The 20080-nt window shown below is 37.1% G+C and overlaps 1 protein-coding gene across 8 annotated transcripts in view; it reads right to left on the reverse strand.

Annotated features, from left to right (window-relative positions):
* Positions 1 to 20080, reverse strand: part of PHF3 (PHD finger protein 3) — a 95092-nt gene that overhangs the window by 4260 nt on the left and 70752 nt on the right. For all 8 annotated transcript variants that reach the window (XM_036871176.1, XM_036871174.1, XM_036871179.1 and 5 more), the window contains 9 exons: positions 18881 to 19028; positions 18642 to 18798; positions 17288 to 17404; positions 8219 to 8350; positions 7224 to 7359; positions 5263 to 5458; positions 4607 to 4754; positions 2278 to 2367; positions 61 to 256 (listed from right to left, as the gene is read on the reverse strand). In XM_036871176.1, the coding sequence (XP_036727071.1) occupies positions 61 to 256; positions 2278 to 2367; positions 4607 to 4754; positions 5263 to 5458; positions 7224 to 7359; positions 8219 to 8350; positions 17288 to 17404; positions 18642 to 18798; positions 18881 to 19028 (1320 nt within the window). The remainder of the gene's footprint in view (positions 1 to 60; positions 257 to 2277; positions 2368 to 4606; positions 4755 to 5262; positions 5459 to 7223; positions 7360 to 8218; positions 8351 to 17287; positions 17405 to 18641; positions 18799 to 18880; positions 19029 to 20080) is intronic.

Consider the following 20080-nt stretch of genomic DNA (forward strand, 5'->3'; position numbering starts at 1 on the left):
TGCTCCGGCCCTGCCTCTCACCTCACTTCACTCATATTCTATTATTAAACGGATACCTACCAGGTCCATCAAAGGGCACAAGAGGGTGTGGGATCTTATCCGCGGCGCCCAGAGGGATTAGGTACATGTCTTTAACCTGCTTCATGTTGTTAGCGGCCACTCCATAGCGCTTCCTGCTACTGAAGTACGCAAACAGCAAAGTGTAAGAAATCTGATCCTCTTCAGTCACAGGTGTGAAGCGAACCACACAAATTTCCTATTCAAGCAAATAACAAATGGTTGTTTAAAACAATAACCTAAACAGCAGCCTGGTTTTAAATACCATTCTCAATTAGTAATGATCTGCTGAGTTTTATGACTGTTACCAAGTAACGTGGCTTACAACTTAAATGCAGATATGAATACTAAAAGGAAACAACTCTTAGGAAAAGATCCTGGCTGATCCACTGGTGGATTTGTTTTATCTGAAACTGTCCCATAGAAACTGAGTCCCAAGGTAATTAGTTTGTGCAAGGTGACACACCTGTCAGTGGCAGGGAAGATATTTAAAGCCACGTCTCCCGATATCTATACTGTGTCCTTATGTCCAATGTTGTAACTCCTACAGAGGGCTGCCTATATTCTCAGCACACTGAAAATCAATAGCAGCCACCACCAGCGCCCCATCACATACACACACACACACAGAAACGCACAAATCCACGGATAATCCAAGTTACAGGGACTGAATCTAGGAATAAAGGGGGCTGGGCGAAAGACCTCAAATACACACAGCCATAAATTCTGTAAAAGCATTTGGCTTACTGAGGAACTTATTTGCTTGCCTCTGGGTTCTTGGCTTTGTTTCAGATACAAAAGACAGTCCCAATTTGGTGTTAATTTGGTAGTGTGAAAAATGGATGCTTCTTCATGAAACATGAAATGGGGAGAGCCAGATCTACTGCAAAGCCTAAACTGATGCGAGATCCTAGAGAAAACACATGAATGAGCTGAACTATGGCTCCACCTCTTCTAAGAGGTCTGTCATCCAGAGTGTCCTCCTTTGGAGCCAACAACTCCAGATGGAAGCACACTGTGCAGTACCAGAGGGGCAGATCAAGAGCGTTCCCAAAACATCCAAGAGTAGTACCTCCCAATACCTTCCTATGACTTTTACTATCATGAGAAAGTGAAAGCAAGTAAATGGAGTAACTTTTTTTATACTGCTTCAAAGTTTTATTTGTATTCTAATACAGTATCAGTTTAAATTCTAAAATCTATATTGGAAAAAATATTATTTTCAGCTGACGATTATCCATTATGGATCATTACTAATCTTACTAAAGACTTCTGATCATAAAAGATAAAAAAATTAATGTTCGTTTATTCAAGATTTATTTTTTGAATGTCTATAATATGCTGGGTATTATCATCCTTGGAGGGAAAAATGATTTCTTCTAATGATTAAATATTCCTGTGTAGTTATGTTCTTTGAGTTAAAGAAATGATAGAAGATACAGAGAGAGAAAAGAAAAAGAGAGATATTGCTACAGAGGCTACTAATTATCTCCCAGTATCCATTCTCCTCATTTCCTCCTATTACAAAGAGAACCCTTAACTTTTAGTTGGGCACATGGCCATCCAATAGAGATCACACTTCCCAGCCTCCTTAGTAGCCATATGAGGTATATCAGTAAGCTCTTGCCAATGAAGTTAGAGGAAGTGAAAAGATAACTGCAAGTTCTAGGTCTTGCTTTTAAAACAACTGGACAGACATTCTTTTTTTCCCACTTGGTGCTGATAAGTCAGCTTTGACCCTGCTTGAATGATAAGGCCAACAGTCTTGAAAACAGCAAAATAACAAGACAGAAGAGCCTAATCCCTGAATAATCTAATGACCTAAAGCCTTGAACTACTGACCTACCTAACATAACAGGAAAATAAACAACTATATTCTATAAATATATTTTAGGGTCTCTTTGTCCCAACAGCTTAGCCTATGCCCCAACTAAAACAAACGTCTATAATCAAAGCAAGGCAAAATTCCAGGATGAATCTCAATACTTACTCTAAAACACTTCTTTCAAAACAATGACAGAAATTACTGAGAGCATACCACGAAAGGAATGCTGGGCTTTGAGCTCTAGCAAATGGCTATATAGTTCAGCTTTGTCAGGCATATCATGTGATTTAGTACTTATACTGGCTCCCTCCCCAGGGGACCTTGCACAAGAACTCTCAGTGGTTTACTTTTCAAATATTATCTCATATTAGTAGAGTGAAAAAAGTTCTCCTCACCTTGGTTCCTGAGGCTTTAATTTTTTCCACATAATCCCAAACTGTCTGAGGTGATATTCTACCACCGACTTGAATACTATCTGGTAGATCCTGTGGTAACGACATGAAGGTGATCAATGTATACAGATTATATTTATTATAATGTCTATACCTCATACAAACTTAGCTCTAAGACTAATTTGAAATAGTGATAAAAAAACAAGTAAGTAAGATTATAAAATGCATCAGAGAACATAAGAAAGTACAGGAAGGGCAATTAGGCTTTACCTCAAATGTCAATTCCAAATGACTGAGATGGATGCCCAAAACACAGTTAAGAAAGAATCTGAGGTCAAGAAAAAGAAGCAGTGCAAGCATCCCAGTTTGACAATCCAGAAAAAGAAGCAGTGCAAGCATCCCAGTTTGACAATCCAGGAAGAGTACAACAGATTTCAGAATATTAGGGGACACTGTTTTTCCCCTTCCACCTCCCCCTCCTTTTTTTTGGTGGTAGTGAGTTGGGGTATGCCTTTATCACTAACAGCTGGATTTCAGAAGTTATCAAGCTTAATTATAGAGTATATTTTTGCACAGAAGAGAATAACATTGTAATAATGCAAGGTTCATTTTTTTTTTAAAGGCACAATCTTTCTGAGAACAGATGACTATACATAAAATCAATCAAGAGCTGTACAATTAAGAATATTTGAAACTTTAATCAGTATATTTGTTTTTTATGAAAAGAGAAAAATCATAAAAAACATAATTAATCAAATCAATTCAATTGAACTGGATTAATTGAAATATAAATTCAATTAAATTTAAATGATTAATTGCTTTATTTTATTTGGGATTTTAGTCCAAATCAAACTAAAAATAAGTAGAAAGCAGAGGTGGAGTTCTGGAAAGCAATCACACAGAAACTGGCTCAGAAAATAACAGTTTTGTTTAAAATCAAAAGGGTCCCGTAGTTTAGGACTGAATTATCCATTTAAAAGAAGAGTTATCTTCACCGTGGACTGATCAAAGACTAAATTTCTAAACAGATTTGTTCAAAAAGAAAAGCACTGAATTTTTTTCTTATAAAATCAATGTATCTAAAATATTACTTGCCAACCAAACTATATGTAAAATAAAGTTGTTTATTAATCAAAAACACAACTAGACAAATAAGCTGATGGAGATTAGATAAGCAACATCACATTGAGTCAAACTAATTTCATCCTAATACAAAGAAAAGTTTATATTAGTCTTAAAAAAGAACAGGCATATATATGATTTATGTTTTATAAAATACTGAAAACCATTTTTTTTAAAACTTTTGTCTTTATGGTCAGCAGACTGAGAATGAATGGAAAAAATGTTAGATATGCACATAATAGCAAAATATAATCTCAACAAAAATACAGTACACATATACTGATTTATTTCCTTCTGCATAAACACAGAGATATACAAACTTTATTCAAAGGAGTTCAGAAAACATCGTACTTTCTCACTAATCATAATACTATAATACTACAGCTGCTTGTTTCCCATAAATACTGCATAGTAGTCCCTTCCTATCCCCTCAGGTATAAAACCAACCAAGGGCACCACTGCAGCAACCAAGGTCATTGCTCTCAGGACTGTCAGCTAACTGGAGAGTCTCAACTAGACAGCTGACCCTTGAACAACACAGGGTTTGATTAAGGGTGCCCCGCCTCTGCGCAGCTGATGAATCCGAGTATAACCTACAGCTGCCCCTCCGTATACACAGTTCCACACCTGAGGATTCAACCAACTGCGGGTCATGTGGTACCGTGGTTTTCACTACTGAAGAAATCCGTGTGTAAGTGGACCACGCAGTTCAAAACTGTGTTGCTCAAGGGTCAACTGGGTGTGTATCTATATTCACAGAAATGGGCAGGTAAGAACCATAGTCATGAAGTTGGGGAAATTTAAGCAGTAGTGGAATTATAAGACTTGATAACAATGAAAAACTCTCCCTGACAAGCTAACACTGAAGGCCATAAATTTGTCCATCTTATACTTAAGTCTGTATTTAAAGAAAAACTTAGATATCCATGCAGACTCTCATTAATCTTTAATTCTGACAGAGAATACATCTTGGAAAGAGTACAGGACATGTGGATTTAATACTTACAGAGCACAACTTTCTACAGTTCTAAAACTCCATTTGTGGACTCATAATTCCATTAATTGAATGGTTTAAGGATTACTGTCAATAAATATTTTTATCATGAATGAAAATTAAATATTTTTATTTTATTATGTTGTTTCTTTGCCTTTTGGCTTCAGAAATATGTATGTCAACCCAGGCATAGAAGGGTAGAGAAGTTCACAGTACCTCTGTCAAGTACTCAGGGGAACCAGACACTGGGTAGGCTTTGGTAACAAATTTTGCTACAGATGGCATGTTGATAAAACCTTTCCAGATGAAGTTCAATCGGGCCAGGAAGGTAGACTCAACTTCAACAGTTCCAGGCATCTCTGGACTAAAAAATGACATTAAGAAGTTTTCAGCCTAAAGATCTGCTCGTGAATAAATGCATTTTCTATTTACTCATCAATCATTTCTATTTTAGCATGTCAAGAAAACCAAAATACGTAAAGGCTATGATTAAAGAGTTTATATTTTCACTTTAATGTACTTATATTTACATAGCCATGTTTTTACAAAGTCTTTCTTCTAGGCTGTCTTGTGGACTAATATGGTCCAGAGAAATGCAAGCAATTTTTCTTTAATGACTTATCTCCTGCCTCTTGGAGCTAATGCAATTAAAGAGAGTTTTAAAGTCAAGTCCCCACACACTCAAATCTCTAAATTAACTTTTAGAGTCTTTTAAAAAATCTCAATTAGAGTACAGGAAGGTACAGTTACTGTCTCAAAAGAAAGGTTTCTTTCTTAAGAAACATGTCACTTTTCTAAAGTTTTTGAAGACTTCCAGGTATAATATGGCAAAGAGCTATAAAGAATAGAAATTATAACTAACAGAAAATTACCGTGGAGCAGAAGACAATGTTGACTTCGGAGACTCTTGTTTCTCCTCTTCAAAGAATTCAGAGGCCAAAATATTTGAGGTTGAAGACAAAGCATCTGCTATACTTTCTGCTTCATTGTCTGAATGTTTACGAGATACTCCAACAACAACTTTCACTTTTTTTGGAGAAAGATCATCTACAGGCGGTGCCATTCGACCTGAAGTCAGAAAACACCAAAATATACCATTTTTGTAAACTGAAATTTCTGTAACTTCATCCACTTTCACTTCTAAAGTTATTCAGTTTCCCTGACTGCCCTGTTGCATAACCATACATTTCCTGGCGGCGTAATTTGTAACTATCATCTTTCTCACAATGAGTTCTAGAACACCTCCCTTATTGATGTGAAAAATTAAAAAAAGAGAATGTTAAACAACTCAGACAAGCTTTTGAAAAGGAAACATTACAACCAGAACCTAAAAATGGCTTCCTGGTTCCTTATCAAACATTTTTTAAACTAAACTATACAGCACATTCCAACAGTCTTAAGAGGTAACATGAGGAACTAAGTAAAACAAATCTGTATCCCTACTTTGTGTTACATACAGCAGCAGTCCATGACATATGCATACTACAATGCTACTTAGTTACTAAGCATGAAAAACCACTAGTAAAGTTTAGAAAATGACACTGATTTTCTTTACAGAATCAAGAAGAAAACTCATTCAAACTTTCTGAAAATAGGTCAAGTCCAGTAGTATTTAACAAATACTTTGTGTGCTACCATTAAATTTATTGAAATATTACAATATTAAATATATTAATTATAAATATTATTTTAATCATCAAAATTAGTAGAAATTAATAGAATTAACAAAAAAAAATTAAGATTTTTTCCCAGACAAAAAACCTAATGAGTATACTAAAAATACTAGTAAACCATGGATAGCTTTCTTCAGAGATAACGATGTCTAAAAACACCCTCCCCTTTAAGTCTTTACCATTGTACCAACTGTGAACACACAATTTTAAGAAGATATGTCATTTTTATTATAAGAAAGCTGCCTAGTCTCTAAAACAATGATGGAGGGCAGCATGTTAACTAACCTGAAAAATTTTTCAGCTTACTGAACAAAGTATGTATCAGTCCTTTAGCATACCACAGTAAAAAACATAAAAATCGAGAGCTACATCTCTAGAGTTTTAAAAAACTCTCATCCTCCACCTTTACCAATAAACTGAATATAAACTTAAACTCTTGCTCAACACATTCCCATTTCTTACGCCCTAAATCCAGTCTCCAACATGTGTCAATATTACCTAACCTGAGTATCTCAAAGCCTCCCTTTAATTAAAAGCACCTTCATCTCCCTCTCGCACTAGCGTACAAACGCCTCCTACCTAGCCTCGCTCCTTCTTCTCTTGGCTTCTTTCACCATAATCTCTACTCAAAGTCAGAGAAATCTTCATAAAATTCCAATCTGATCATATCATTCCCCTGCTAAAAACCCTTCAATCACTACCCACTGCTCTTAGATAGAAGACTAAAATCTTTAATATGGCCTACCAAAGCAGGTTTTCAGCAATTTTTATCAAAATCTGTAAAGTAACATTTTATATCATGATCCATTACTTACATACACACACACTCCACATACCCGTGTGTCTGTGCACATGTATGCGTATACATGTATGTATGCATGTGTGGGGTTTTTTGTTATACATAAATAATGGGAACTAAAGTCTCTCAAAATCATACTTATCTTTATCAGTGCAATTCACTGTGATATTTTCTATTCTCTGTTTTCGTTTGTTTTTGAAATGCTAGTGAACTACTTACTAAATTGACTTCACTACTACTACTAAGTCACAATCTGACTCACCACCAGTACTGGGAAAACAAAAACCTATTTAAATTACAATTTACAAGTATTCCCCTTTCAAAATGAAAGCAACATTTAGGAAGAAATACTTCAAATTACCTATGCAAATTTTGCAGTTAAGATCAAAAAGATGTTGTCTGTGTTGACTAGTGGTATCTTTAGACAAGGAGTCAATCTCTTCTTTCTGTTTGTCAGATCCTTCTGTCTTCTCCACTGTCTTATTAGCTGTAGGTTCCTAACAACAATGAGAGTAAAAATAGGTTAACAGAAAAACTTTGGCATCAATTATTTAAATCATCTGATATTTCATAGATATTTTTCCAAAATGAAACTGCTCCATTCATAGGTTGTTTTTCACGATTTCTTTAAAAAATAAATGCTAGATATTAACTATGACATAAAACATAGCAAAAACTCAAACATTTCTCATTCTTCAAGGCCTGTAACAAGATCTCATATTATTTTCTCATTGATATTTGAAAGTAAGAAAAGCCACACCTGCTCTCAGACTAGAGTCTATCTAAGAAGCACCTACAGATTTCGAGGCCTGTGATGCAGGTGGTCTGCACACTATGTACAGAGAAACAACGCTTTCAACATTCTCAAAACAACATTAAACCAATAATATAGACAACTCTAATAAATGCACCGTTTAAAAAATTCTTTTTCCTACTTTAAGAACAAGAGAAGCAGTGGCTTCTCTTGTTGCGGAGCACGGGCTCTAGGCGCACGGGCTTCAGTAGTTGTGGCTTGCAGGTTACAGAGCGCAGGCTCAGTAGCTGTGGCACACGGGCTTAGCTGCTCTGTGGCATGTGGGATCTTCCCGGACCAGGACTCAAACCCGTGTCCCCTGCACTGGCAGGCAGATTCTTAACCACTGCGCCACCAGGGAAGTCCGCCCCCCTTTATTTTTATATTTCAAGTGAATCGTTTAATGTGAGTAAGGCTCAGTTTGATATTACGGTAAGTATTAACAGAAGAAAATGGTTAAGTAGAAACACGTTCCCTTCTATCAAAAACGGGCAAATAAATCTTTCCTGAATCTTCGTGTTTCGAGCACTATACAACATGCTATCTCTATTATCATCATTTACCTGAATCTCCATGGCTGCTTCCTGTTCTTTCATTGGCGCATCACTCTCAATTTCTATCTCACCTTTATGAGTTATCTTCGTGATTGGTCGTCTTTCCACTTCCCTCTGTTCTTTCTCAATCATCTCTATGGTCTAATAGGAAATATTTTAAAGAAAACTTCACAGTTAAAATCACAGATGACTTTTAACCTTTAGGTAGTCTCTCAAGCAACAAACATATACTGAGTACTTGCAAATGTCAGTTTCAAGTGCTGGGGTTTTAAGAATTAGACCTCATACGTCAGCCTGGAGAAGTTTACATGTACAGTAACTGGAGGCAGCTGAAGTGTAATCTAATTTGCAAAGTGATGAAACATGATATTTACATTTTAAATCTGCTTTCTGATCTAGTATTTCAGCAGGTGCCACAGAGAAATAACAAGTTCCTCTTAGATTCCTAACTTGATGTTCTAACATCTCCCACAGCAGAATTTAGTCAAACAACAGAAACGGGCTGTCCCCCATCAGAAGGTTCCTGACAGAGCATACTTTGTGACAGTGAACAAGCTCAGCAACAAAGCATAATAAATAAGCAAGAGCAGACAGAACTAGTAAAAGGTAGCTGAGAGTGGAATGGGTTAAGGAAGGTAAAGATGGATCCGGCCATTTGTCTTGTCACTGTTAAGTGCAAATCCTCCTTTAAAGAAAGAAATCAGATACACAGCCCAAAGAAAGAAACAGCTGGTCTCCCATGCAGATGACACCTGCAGCCACAGTTTCAAAGAAGAAGAAAGGCACGTGCACATTTGGGATACGAAGGGAAAAAAGAGATGGTGATACTATTTGCAAAATATGAGAAATTATACAAGGCGAAAGTAAAGGAATATGTGACTGAGTGTAATGTATCAAATTAAGGCCTCTTGCACATCAAACTAAATTTGGCAGAAGATCAACATGGAGGCTTAATGCTTAAGACCAGGTAAATAGTGTAGAGTTAATATATAAGGAACCACTATTTTCTAGAATAAAGGGCTAATACTCTAAGGCCATTGTAATAAAAACAGTGGATAACGTGGCTATCTTGCGGTCACAATAATTTGAACTCACATATGCACCTCACCTTCAAAGATATTTCAAGTTCACAAACGCCCAATGAAAACTCTCAGCATTGGTAACTTTCAGAATTTTTTAATTTTAAAAATGCAACACAGGAGACAGCTTCAAGATGGTGGAGGAGTAAGACGTGGAGATCACCTTCCTCCCCACAAGTACATCAGAAATACATCTACATGTGGAACAACCCCTACAGAACACCTACTGAACGCTGGCAAAAGAACTCACACCTCCCAAAAGGCAAGAAACTCCCCACGTACCTGGGTAGGGCAAGAGAAAAAAGGAAAAACAGAGACAAAAGAATAGGGATGGGACCTGCACCAGTGGGAGGGAGCTGGGAAGGAGGAAAGGTGTCCACACACTAGGAGCCCCTTCGCGGGCGGAGACTGCGGGTGGCGGAGGGGGGAGCTTCGGAGCCACGGAGGAGAGTGCAGCCACAGGGGTGTGGAGGGCAAAGCGGAGAGATTCCTGCACAGAGGCTCGGTGCCGACCAGCACTCACCAGCCCGAGAGGCTTGTCTGCTCACCTGCTGGGGCGGGTGAGGGCTGGGAGCTGAGGCTTGGGCGTCGGAGGTCAGATCCCAGCGAGAGGACTGGGGTTGGCTGTGTGAACACAGCCTGAAGGGGGTTAGTGCGCCATGGCTAGCCGGGAGGGAGTCCAGGAAGAAGTATGGACATGCCTAAGAGGCAAGAGACCATTGTTTCGGGGTGCACGAGGAGAGGGGATACAGAGTGCCGCCTAAACGAGCTCCAGAGACGGGTGCAAGCCGCGGCTATCGGCACGGACCCCAGAGACGGGCATGGGATACTAAGGCTGCTGCTGCCGCCACCAAGAAGCCTGTGTGCGAGCACAGGTCACTTTCCACACTGCCCCTCCCGGGAGCCTGTGCAGCCTGCCACGGCCAGGCTCCCGTGATCCAGGAACAACTTCCCCGGGAGAACGCATGGCGCGCCTCAGGCTGCTGCAACGTCACGCTGGCCTCTGACGCCACAGGCTCGCCCCGCATCCGTACCCCTCCCTCCCCCCAGCCTGAGTGAGCCAGAGCCCCCGAAGCACCTGCTCCTTTAACCCCGTCCTGTCTGGGCGGGAAACAGACGCCCTCAGGTGATCTACACGAAGAGGCGGGTCCACATCCAAAGCTGAACCCCGGGAGCTGTGCGAACAAAGAAGAGAAAGGGAAATCTCTCCCAGCAGCCTCAGGAGCAGCGGATTAAATCTCCACAGTCAACCTGATGTACCCTGCATCTGTGGAATACCTGAATAGACAATGAATCATCCCAAAATTGAGGAGGTGGACTGTGGGAGCAACTGTAGACTTGGGGTTGGCTTTCTGCTTCTAATTTGTTACTGGTTTTATGTTTACCTTAATTTACTATTTAGAGCTTATTATCAATGGTAGATTTGTTTATTGATTTGGTTGCTCTCTTCCTTTCTTTTTTTTTATATATATATTTTTCTCTTTTCCCCTTTGTGAGTGTCTATGTGTATACTTCTTTGTGTGATTTTGTCTGTATACCTTCGCTTTTACCATTTGTCCTAGCGTTCTGTCTGTCCTTTTTTTTTTTTAATATAGTTTTTAATGCTTGTTATCATTGATGGATTTGTTTTATCGTTTGGTTGCTCTCTTTCTTTCTTTTTTTATTACTTCATTTTTTTTTATCTTTAATAATGTATTTTTTATTTTAATAACTTTATTTTTCTTTTTCTTCTTTCTTTCTTTTTCTCCCTTTTCTTCTGAGCCATGTGGCTGACAGGGTCTTGGTGCTCCAGCTGGGTGTCAGGCCTGTGCCACGGAGGTGGGAGAGCCCAGTTCGGGACATTGGTCCACCAGAGACCTCCCAGCCCCAGGTTAATATCAAACAGCGAAAGCTCTCCCAGAGATCTCCATCTCAACGCTAAGACCCAGCTGCACTCAATGACCAGCAAGGTACAGTGCTGGACACCCTATGCCAAACAACTAGCAAGACAGGAAGACAACCCCACCCACTAGCAGAGAGGCTGCCAAACATCATATGAAGTTCACAGACACCCCAAAACACACCACTGGATGCGGTCCTGCCCACCAGAAAGACAAGATCCAGCCTCACCCACCAGAACATAGGCACCAATCCCCTCCACCAGGAAGCCTACACAAGCCACAGAACCAACCTTAACCACTGCGGACAGACACCAAAAAAAACGGGAACTACAAACCTGCAGTCTGCAAAAATGAGACCCCAAACACAGTAAGTTAAGCAAAATGAGAAGATAGAGAAACACACAGCAGATGAAGGAGCAAGGTAAATACTGACCAGACATAACAAATGAAGAGGAAATAGGCAGTCTACCTGAAAAAGAATTCAGAGTACTGATAGTAAAGATGATCCAAAAACTTGGAAACAGAATGGAGAGAATACAAGAAACGTTTAACAAGAACCTAGAAGAACTAAAGTGTAAACAAACAATGATGAACACCACAATAAATGAAATAAAAAATCCTCTAGAAGGAATCGATAGCAGAATAACTGAGGCAGAACAGATAAGTGACCTGAAAGATAGAATAGTGGAAATAACTACTACAGAGCAGAGTAAAGAAAAAAGAATGAAAAGAATTGAGGACACTCTCAGAGACTCTGGGAAAACATTAAACGCACCAACCTTCGACTTAATAGGGGTTCCAGAAGAAAAAGAGAAAAAAAACAGGGACTGAGGAAATATCTGAAGAGATTATAGTTGAAAACTTCCCTAATATGGGAAAGAAAATAATCAAGACCACAAATCACAGAGAGTCCCATACAGGATAAATCCAAGAAGAAACACGCCAAGAAACATATTAATCAAACTATCAAAAATTAAATATAAAGAAAAAATATTAAGAGAAGCAGGGGAAAAGCAACAAATAACATACAAGAGAATACCCATAAGGTTAACAGCTGATCTTTCAGCAGAAACTCTGCAAGCCAGAAGAGAGTGGCAAGAAATATTTAAAGTGATGAAAGAGAAAAACCCACAAGCAAGATTACTCTACCCAGCAAGGATCTCATTCAGATTCAATGGAGAAATTAAAACTTTTACAGACAAGCAAAAGCTAAGAGAATTCAGCACCACCAAACCAGCTTTATAATAAATGCTAAAGGAACTTCTCAAGGCAGAAAACACAAGAGAAGGAAAACACCTACAATAACAAACCCAAAACTATTAAGAAAATGGTTAATAGGAACACACATATCAATAACTACCTTAAATGTAAATGGATTAAATGCTCCAACTAAAAGACATATGCTGCCTGAATGGATACAAAAATGAGACCCGTATATATGCTGTCTACAAGAGACTCACTTCAGACCTAGGGACACATATAGACTGAAAGTGAGGGGATGGAAAAAGCTATTCCATGCAAATGGAAATCAAAAGAAAGCTGCAGTAGCAACTCTCATATCACACAAAATAAACTTTAAAATAAAGACTATTACAAGAGACAAAGGACACTACATAATGATCAAGGGATCAATCCACAAGAAGATATAACAATTGTCCACATTTACGCACCCAACATAGGAACACATCAATACATAAGGCAAATGCTAACAACCATAAAATGGGAAACTGACAGTAACACAATAATAGTAGGGGACTTTAACACCCCACTTTCACCAATGGACAGATCATCCACAATGAAAATAAGGAAACACAAGCTTTAAATGATACATTAAACAAGATGGACTTAATTGATATTTGTAGGACATTCCATCCAAAAACACAGAATACACTTTCTTCTCAAGTGATCATGGAATATTCTTCAGGATAGATCATATCTTGGTTCACAAATCAAGCATTGGTAAATTTAAGAAAATTGAAATCATATCAGGTATACAATCTGACCACAACGCTACGAGACTAGATATCAATTACAGGAAAAAACCTGTGAAAAATAGAAACACATGGAGGCTAAACAATACACTACTTAATAACCAAGAGATCACTTAAGAACTCAGAGGAAATCAAAAAATACCTAGAAACAAATGACAATGAAAACACGATAACCCAAAACCTATGGGATGCAGCAAAAGCAGTTCTAAGAGGGAAGTTTATAGCAATACAATCCTACCTCAAGAAACAAGAAACATCTCAAATAAAGAACCTAACCTTACACCTAAAGCAATCAGAGAAATACGACCAAAAAAACCCCAAAGTTAGCAGAAGGAAAGAAATCATAAAGATCAGACCAGATATAAATGAACAAGAAATGAAGGAAACAATGACAAAGATCAATAAAACTAAAAGCTGGTTCTTTGAGAAGATAAACAAAATTGATAAACCATTAGCCAGACTCATCAAGAGAAAAAGGGAGAAGACTCAGATCAATAGAATTAGAAATGAAAAAGGAGAAGTAACAACTGACACAGCAGAAATACAAAGGATCATGAGAGATTACTACAAGCAACTATATGCCAATAAAATGGATAACCTGGAAGAAATGGACCAATTCTTAGAAAAGCACAACCGTCCAAGACTGAACCAGGAAGAAATAGAAAATATAAACAGACCAATCACAAGCACTGAAATTGGAACTGTGATTAAATATCTTCCAACAAACAAAGGCCCAGGACCAGATGGATTCACAGGCAAATTCTATCAAACATTTAGAGAAGAGCTACCACCTATCCTTCTCAAACTCTTCCAAAATATTGCAGAGGGAGGACCACTTCCCAACTCATTCTACGAGGTCACCATCACCCTGATATCAAAACCAGACAAAGATGTCACAAAAAAAGGAAACTACAGACCAATATCACTGATGAACACAGATGCAAAAATCCTCAACAAAACACTAGCAAACACAATCCAGCAGCACATTAAAAGGATCATACACCATGATCAAGTGGGGTTTATCCCAGGAATGCAAGGATTCTTCAATATACGCAAATCAATGTGATACACCATATTAACAAATTGAAGGAGAAAAACCATATGATCATCTCAATAGATGCAGAAAAAGCTTTCAACAAAATTCAACACCCATTTATGATTGAAACCCTCCAGAAAGCAGACACAGAGGGAACTTACCTCAACATAATAAAGGCCATATATGACAAACCCACAGCCAACATCGTTCTCAATGGTGAAAACTGAAACCATTTCCACTAAGATCAGGAACACAAAAAGGTTGCCCACTCTCACCACTATTATTCAACATAGTTTTGGAAGTTTTAGCCACAGCAAACAGAGAAGAAAAAGAAATAAAAGGAATCCAAATCGGAAAAGAAGATGTAAAACTGTCACTGTTTGCAGATGACATGATGCTATACATAGAGAATCCTAAACATGCTACCAGAAAACTACTAGAGCTAATCAATGAATTTGGTAAAGTAGCAGGATACAAAATTAATGCACAGAAATCTCTTGCATTCCTATACACTAATGATGAAAAATCTGAAGAGAAATTAAGGAAACACTCCCGTTTACCATTGCAACAAAACGAATAAAATATCTAGGAATAAACCTACCTAAGGAGACAAAAGTCCTGTATCCAGAAAATTATAAGACACTGATGAAAGAAATTAAAGATGATACAAATAGATGGAGAGATATACCATGTTCTTGGATTGGAAGAATCAACATTGTGAAAATGACTCTACTACCCAAAGCAATCTACAGATTCAATGCAATCCCTATCAAATTAACAATGGCATTTTTCACAGAACTAGAACAAAAAATTTCACAGTTTGTATGCAAACATAAAAGACCCCGAATAGCCAAAGCAATCTGATAAAGAAAAACGGAGCTGGAGGAATCAGACTTCCTGACTTCAGACTATACTAAAAAGGCACAGTAATCAAGACAGTTTGGTACTGGAACAAAAACAGAAATATAGATCAATGGAACAGGATAGAAAGCCCAGAGATAAACCCACGCACAGATGGTCACCTTATCTTTGATAAAGGAGGCAAGAATATACAGTGGAGAAAAGACAGCCTCTTCAATAAGTGGTGCTGGGAAAACCAGACAGCTGTATGTAAAAGAGTAAAATTAGAACACTTCCTAACACCATACACAAAAATAAACTCAAAATGGATTAAAGACCTAAATGTAAGGCCAGACACTATTAAACTCTTAGAGGAAAACACTGGCAGAACACTCTTTGACATACATCACAGCAAAATCCTTTGTGACCCACCTCCTAGAGAAATGGAAATAAAAACAAAAATAAACAAATGGGACCTAATGAAACTTAAAAGCTTTTGCACAGCAAAGGAAACCATGAACAAGATGAAAAGACAACCCTCAGAATGGGAGAAAGTATTTGCAAATGAAGCAACTGACAAAGAATTAATCTCCAAAATATACAAGCAGCTCATGCAGGTCGATATCAAAAAAACAAACAAACCAATCCAAAAATGGGCAGAAGACCTAAATAGACATTTCTCCAAAGAAGATATACAGAATGCCAACAAGCACCTGAAAGAATGCTCAACATCACTAATCATTACAGAAATGCAAATCAAAACTACAATGAGATATCATCTCACAGTGGTCAGAATGGCCATCAACCAAAAATCTACAAACAATAAGTGCTGGAGAGGGTGTGGAAAAAAGGGAACCCTCTTGCACTGCTGGTGGGAATGTAAATTGACACAGCCACTATGGAGAACAGTATGGAGGTTCCTCAAAAAACTAAAAATAGAACTACCATATGACCCAGCAATCCCACTACTGGGCATATACCCTGAGAAAACCATAATTCAAAAAGAGTCATGTACCACAATGTTTATTGCAGCTCTATTTACAATAGCCAGGACATGGAAGCAACCTAAGTGTCCATCGACAGATGAATGGATAAAGAAGATGTGGCAAATATATACAATGGAATATTACTCAGCCGTAAAAAAAAAAGAAATTGAGTTATTTGTAGTGAGGTGGATGGACCTAGAGTCTGTCATACAGAGTGAAGTAAGTCAGAAAGAGAAAAACAAATACTGTATGCTAATACATATATATGGAATCTAAAAAAAAAAAAAAAGGTTCTGAAGAACCTAGGGGCATGACAGGAATAAAGACGCAGATGTAGAGAATGGACTTGAGGACATGGGGAAGTGGAAGGGTAAGCTGGGACGAAGTGAGAGAGTGGCATGGACATATATACACTACCAAATGTAAAACAGATAGCTAGTGGGAAGCAGCCGCACAGCACAGGGAGATCAGCTCGGTGCTCCGTGACCACCTAGATGGGTCGGATAGGGAGGGTGGGAGGGAGACGCAAGAGGGAGGAGATATAGGGATGTATGTATATGTATAGCAGACTCACTCTGTTATACAGCAGAAACTTAACACACCATTGTAAAGCAATTATACTCCAATAAAGATGTTAAAAAAAATGCAATACAGTGCACGTACTACATATGTTATATAACACACCAGTTAGGTCTGGGACAGCACTACTTAACTATACACAAGGTATTTCTGTGAATATAAACATTCATACATGATACTTCAGGGTCACATTTTATCAATAAATTGTTAACGAAAAATAAAGCCCTTATTCTTGAAAACTTTTGGCATTTGAAAATGAATATTAAAGGACTATAAACCTATAAAATTTTCATTCTGACTTAACCTGGCTCCACAAATTACCAATATTCATAAAACCTTCAAACTATGCTTTTGAAACATGCAAATGTAAGAAAAGATACACCTATTTTCCCATCCTTCTGATTTACAAAATATAAGGTAATTATGTAAGTTGATAATTGGAGGAAATGAGAAAAAAGCAGAAGAGATCAGGAAAAATCAACAACAAAAAATTTAAGAATAGGCTAATGGAGGATCAGTAACAAAAAAACACAGAACTAAAAGTCTGCTGCTGTGCACTCTGAGGTGAATTACTACCTCTGTGTATATCGTTTTTCTCTATGGCTGAAAAAATATGTTTTGATATAGACAAACACATATTCATAGATATTTTGATAGAGACAAACACATATTTATAGATAATCTTACATGTCTATTTTCTCTTCGTCTCCAAGCAGCTAACTCTTTAGAAGCTAGTTCTTCTGGACTCATTCTTATAAGGTGATCAGGGGTTACTTCTCCTTTTAGCACTTTTTTAAATAATATCTGGAGGTATTTAAAAATGGGAAGGAAAGGAGAGAAAAACATTTTTAAAAGAACGAAGAGCTGCTGTATAGAAACTTGTAATAAACGAAGATGAAATTTTGAAACCTAATTTACAAATGTTTAATGATTCACATATTACCTCCTGCAAAGAGAATAAATGACAGCCTTGTGTTCTGGGAAGTTAGCATCTAAGGTAGCTAAATACACATTTTGTATAAAAACCAAGACATAATGGAGAAGCATGTATGGTGAAGTCATTACAACACCTTTGCAAAGTTGTATTAAGTCTTCCCAGGGCACAATAGCCAACCCATGACTGTATAGCAGATACTGCATAAAAGAACTTCACTGAATGTGATGTCTTTCATATTTTTAAGATTTCATATGTTTAAATCCTAACAGGCTTAGAGGGGACTCCAGAGCAAAGAACCAACTGTAAGAAAAAACCTGAAGGAAATAAATATTTACTTGAAGAAAAGCTTTCAGATTATGTAATTTAAAAAGTATCTCATCCCCTGCACCATGATGGCAGATTGTACAATGTAGATTTTTCTTATGTAGCTGTTAGCATACTTCAAGAAGATACCTCATATCACACACTACGGCAAATACCATTACACAAACTGACAAACTGATATCACTCATGTGAAAACGTTGTAAAACTTAAACAAATGTGTAAGGAGTTTGCATCTACACCCACAGCTTTCAGATTTCCTCTAAGTCCCAGGAAGAGATTAAGGATTCAATTAGAGTTTACTCCACTGCTAAAAGATTCTTAGAACTAGTCATATTTAAATTAATAACAATATTTTAAAACAGCTTTCATTTTTACCAAAATGTAAATTATTTTCTTAAGCAGTGTATCTCTATTTTCAAATTCACATCAGAAGTATTAAATACATAGTGTTACAAATTTTGGTTTAACAGTGTTTTTGAAGAATACATATGAATGATTTTTTTAATAAACTGGATTAAACAAGGGACATAAAGGAAAGAAAACTCACATCAATCGAGTTAAGACAGATTTAGTATTTTATATTTTAACAGACATTGCATAACACTAGTCACCACTGTGCAGAATTCATAACTCAGTTCAGTAGCAAAAGACTTTACTAAAACTACTGGTCTCACTTCAAGAAATAAATTATAGATCTATTGTATGAAAATCATAAATCCCTATGTATTAATTAGGAAAGTCGGAAGCATAAAGATCCAGACATGAACAAAACATACTTACATTGTTTTTAGGATCTTTCAGATTGAACATCAAACTTCTATATTTGTTCTTATATTTAGCATCTGTGTCCCGAAAAAAAGAGAAAAGCTCTTTTTCAATTTTTGTGGCAACTTTTGCTGCCTTTTCCTCTGGTACCTTCAAATTTGAGTCTGTAAGTCTTAAAATTAGAATAATTCAATTATTTTCCAAATACATGAAGCGTATATTATTCAATCTTCTACAATAGCAACACGTGTTACCTTTTCATAAGAATATCTTTGAGAGAATGCCGGACGCTCTGTCGGATCTGGTCTGTGGAAGGCTTGGAGGCAAGAGCTGCCGGAGGATGTGCACCAGGAGGGCCCTTTTCAGTTTTCTTCTTCTTTGTCTCTTGCTTCTCATGAGCACCTAATTTAAATAAATATCAAAACTCACTAAATTGCTTTTAAAAAGATATTTTCCTTTTTAATGCATAATATAAGTTGACTGATTAAAAATCACTATTTTAAAATCATAAGATCAGACTCCATATTCCACACTGGAATATTCCTGACATTGAAATTCTAATCTATGTATGATGACAGATGATAACTTAACTTATTGTGGTGGGTCACTGTGCAATATATACATATATCAAATCATTACACTGTACCACTGAAACTAATGTTATATGTCAATTATACCTCAATAAGAAAAAAAAGTTCTAAATGAATTTTAATTAGAAATTAAGTGAGTAAAAAGTGGCCCTAATGCTATAAAATGTATATACCCCTTTCCCATATTAGATAATGGTTTTTAGAGCTACTTTTCATATATATATATATATATATATATATATATATAATATATATACCTGTAAAAAACTATTTAGAAAAATTGATCTGAACTTATTAGGTGTGCAGATAATGTAATGTCCTTACTAATACCACAAAATTGATGTATCTCCTCTGGTTTTAAAACAATTGTGTTAATCTGAATGTTAAGCTTTTCAAATGATTTTTCATTCCATCATTACTAATTTATGCACATCTTCAGAATCTCAATGTCCTACAAACTCCTCATTCCAACAATTCTTAAATCGATCATTTTTTTACCATTCATGTCCTCACTTTCCCACACAGCCAACTTTGGCCAGGGAGCCCAACACCTACCATTCCATTGCAGCCTGAACATCTTAATTCTCTCTCCTTTAAACATCTGCATTGGCGAAAGCCACAACCTGGTGAAAGCTAACTTTTACCCTTCACCCAAATAGCCTACAAACAGCTGAAGGTAACTGGAGAGAGTAAGCACTGGTGCTGACAGATCTCACTTTAAATTTACAACCACAAATCTCAAGTAGAGAGCTCAATCTGCCACCCTAATACTATTAAACTGTCCTAGTAAATTTGCTCTCCCACTTTCCAAAAATGTATTTTATGCTTTTTCTCCTTTCTTCTCAAACCAATAATACCTCCAAC

Source organism: Balaenoptera musculus, chromosome 12 (assembly GCF_009873245.2).
Source record: "Balaenoptera musculus isolate JJ_BM4_2016_0621 chromosome 12, mBalMus1.pri.v3, whole genome shotgun sequence".
In the NCBI taxonomy this organism is placed as follows: domain Eukaryota; kingdom Metazoa; phylum Chordata; class Mammalia; order Artiodactyla; family Balaenopteridae; genus Balaenoptera; species Balaenoptera musculus.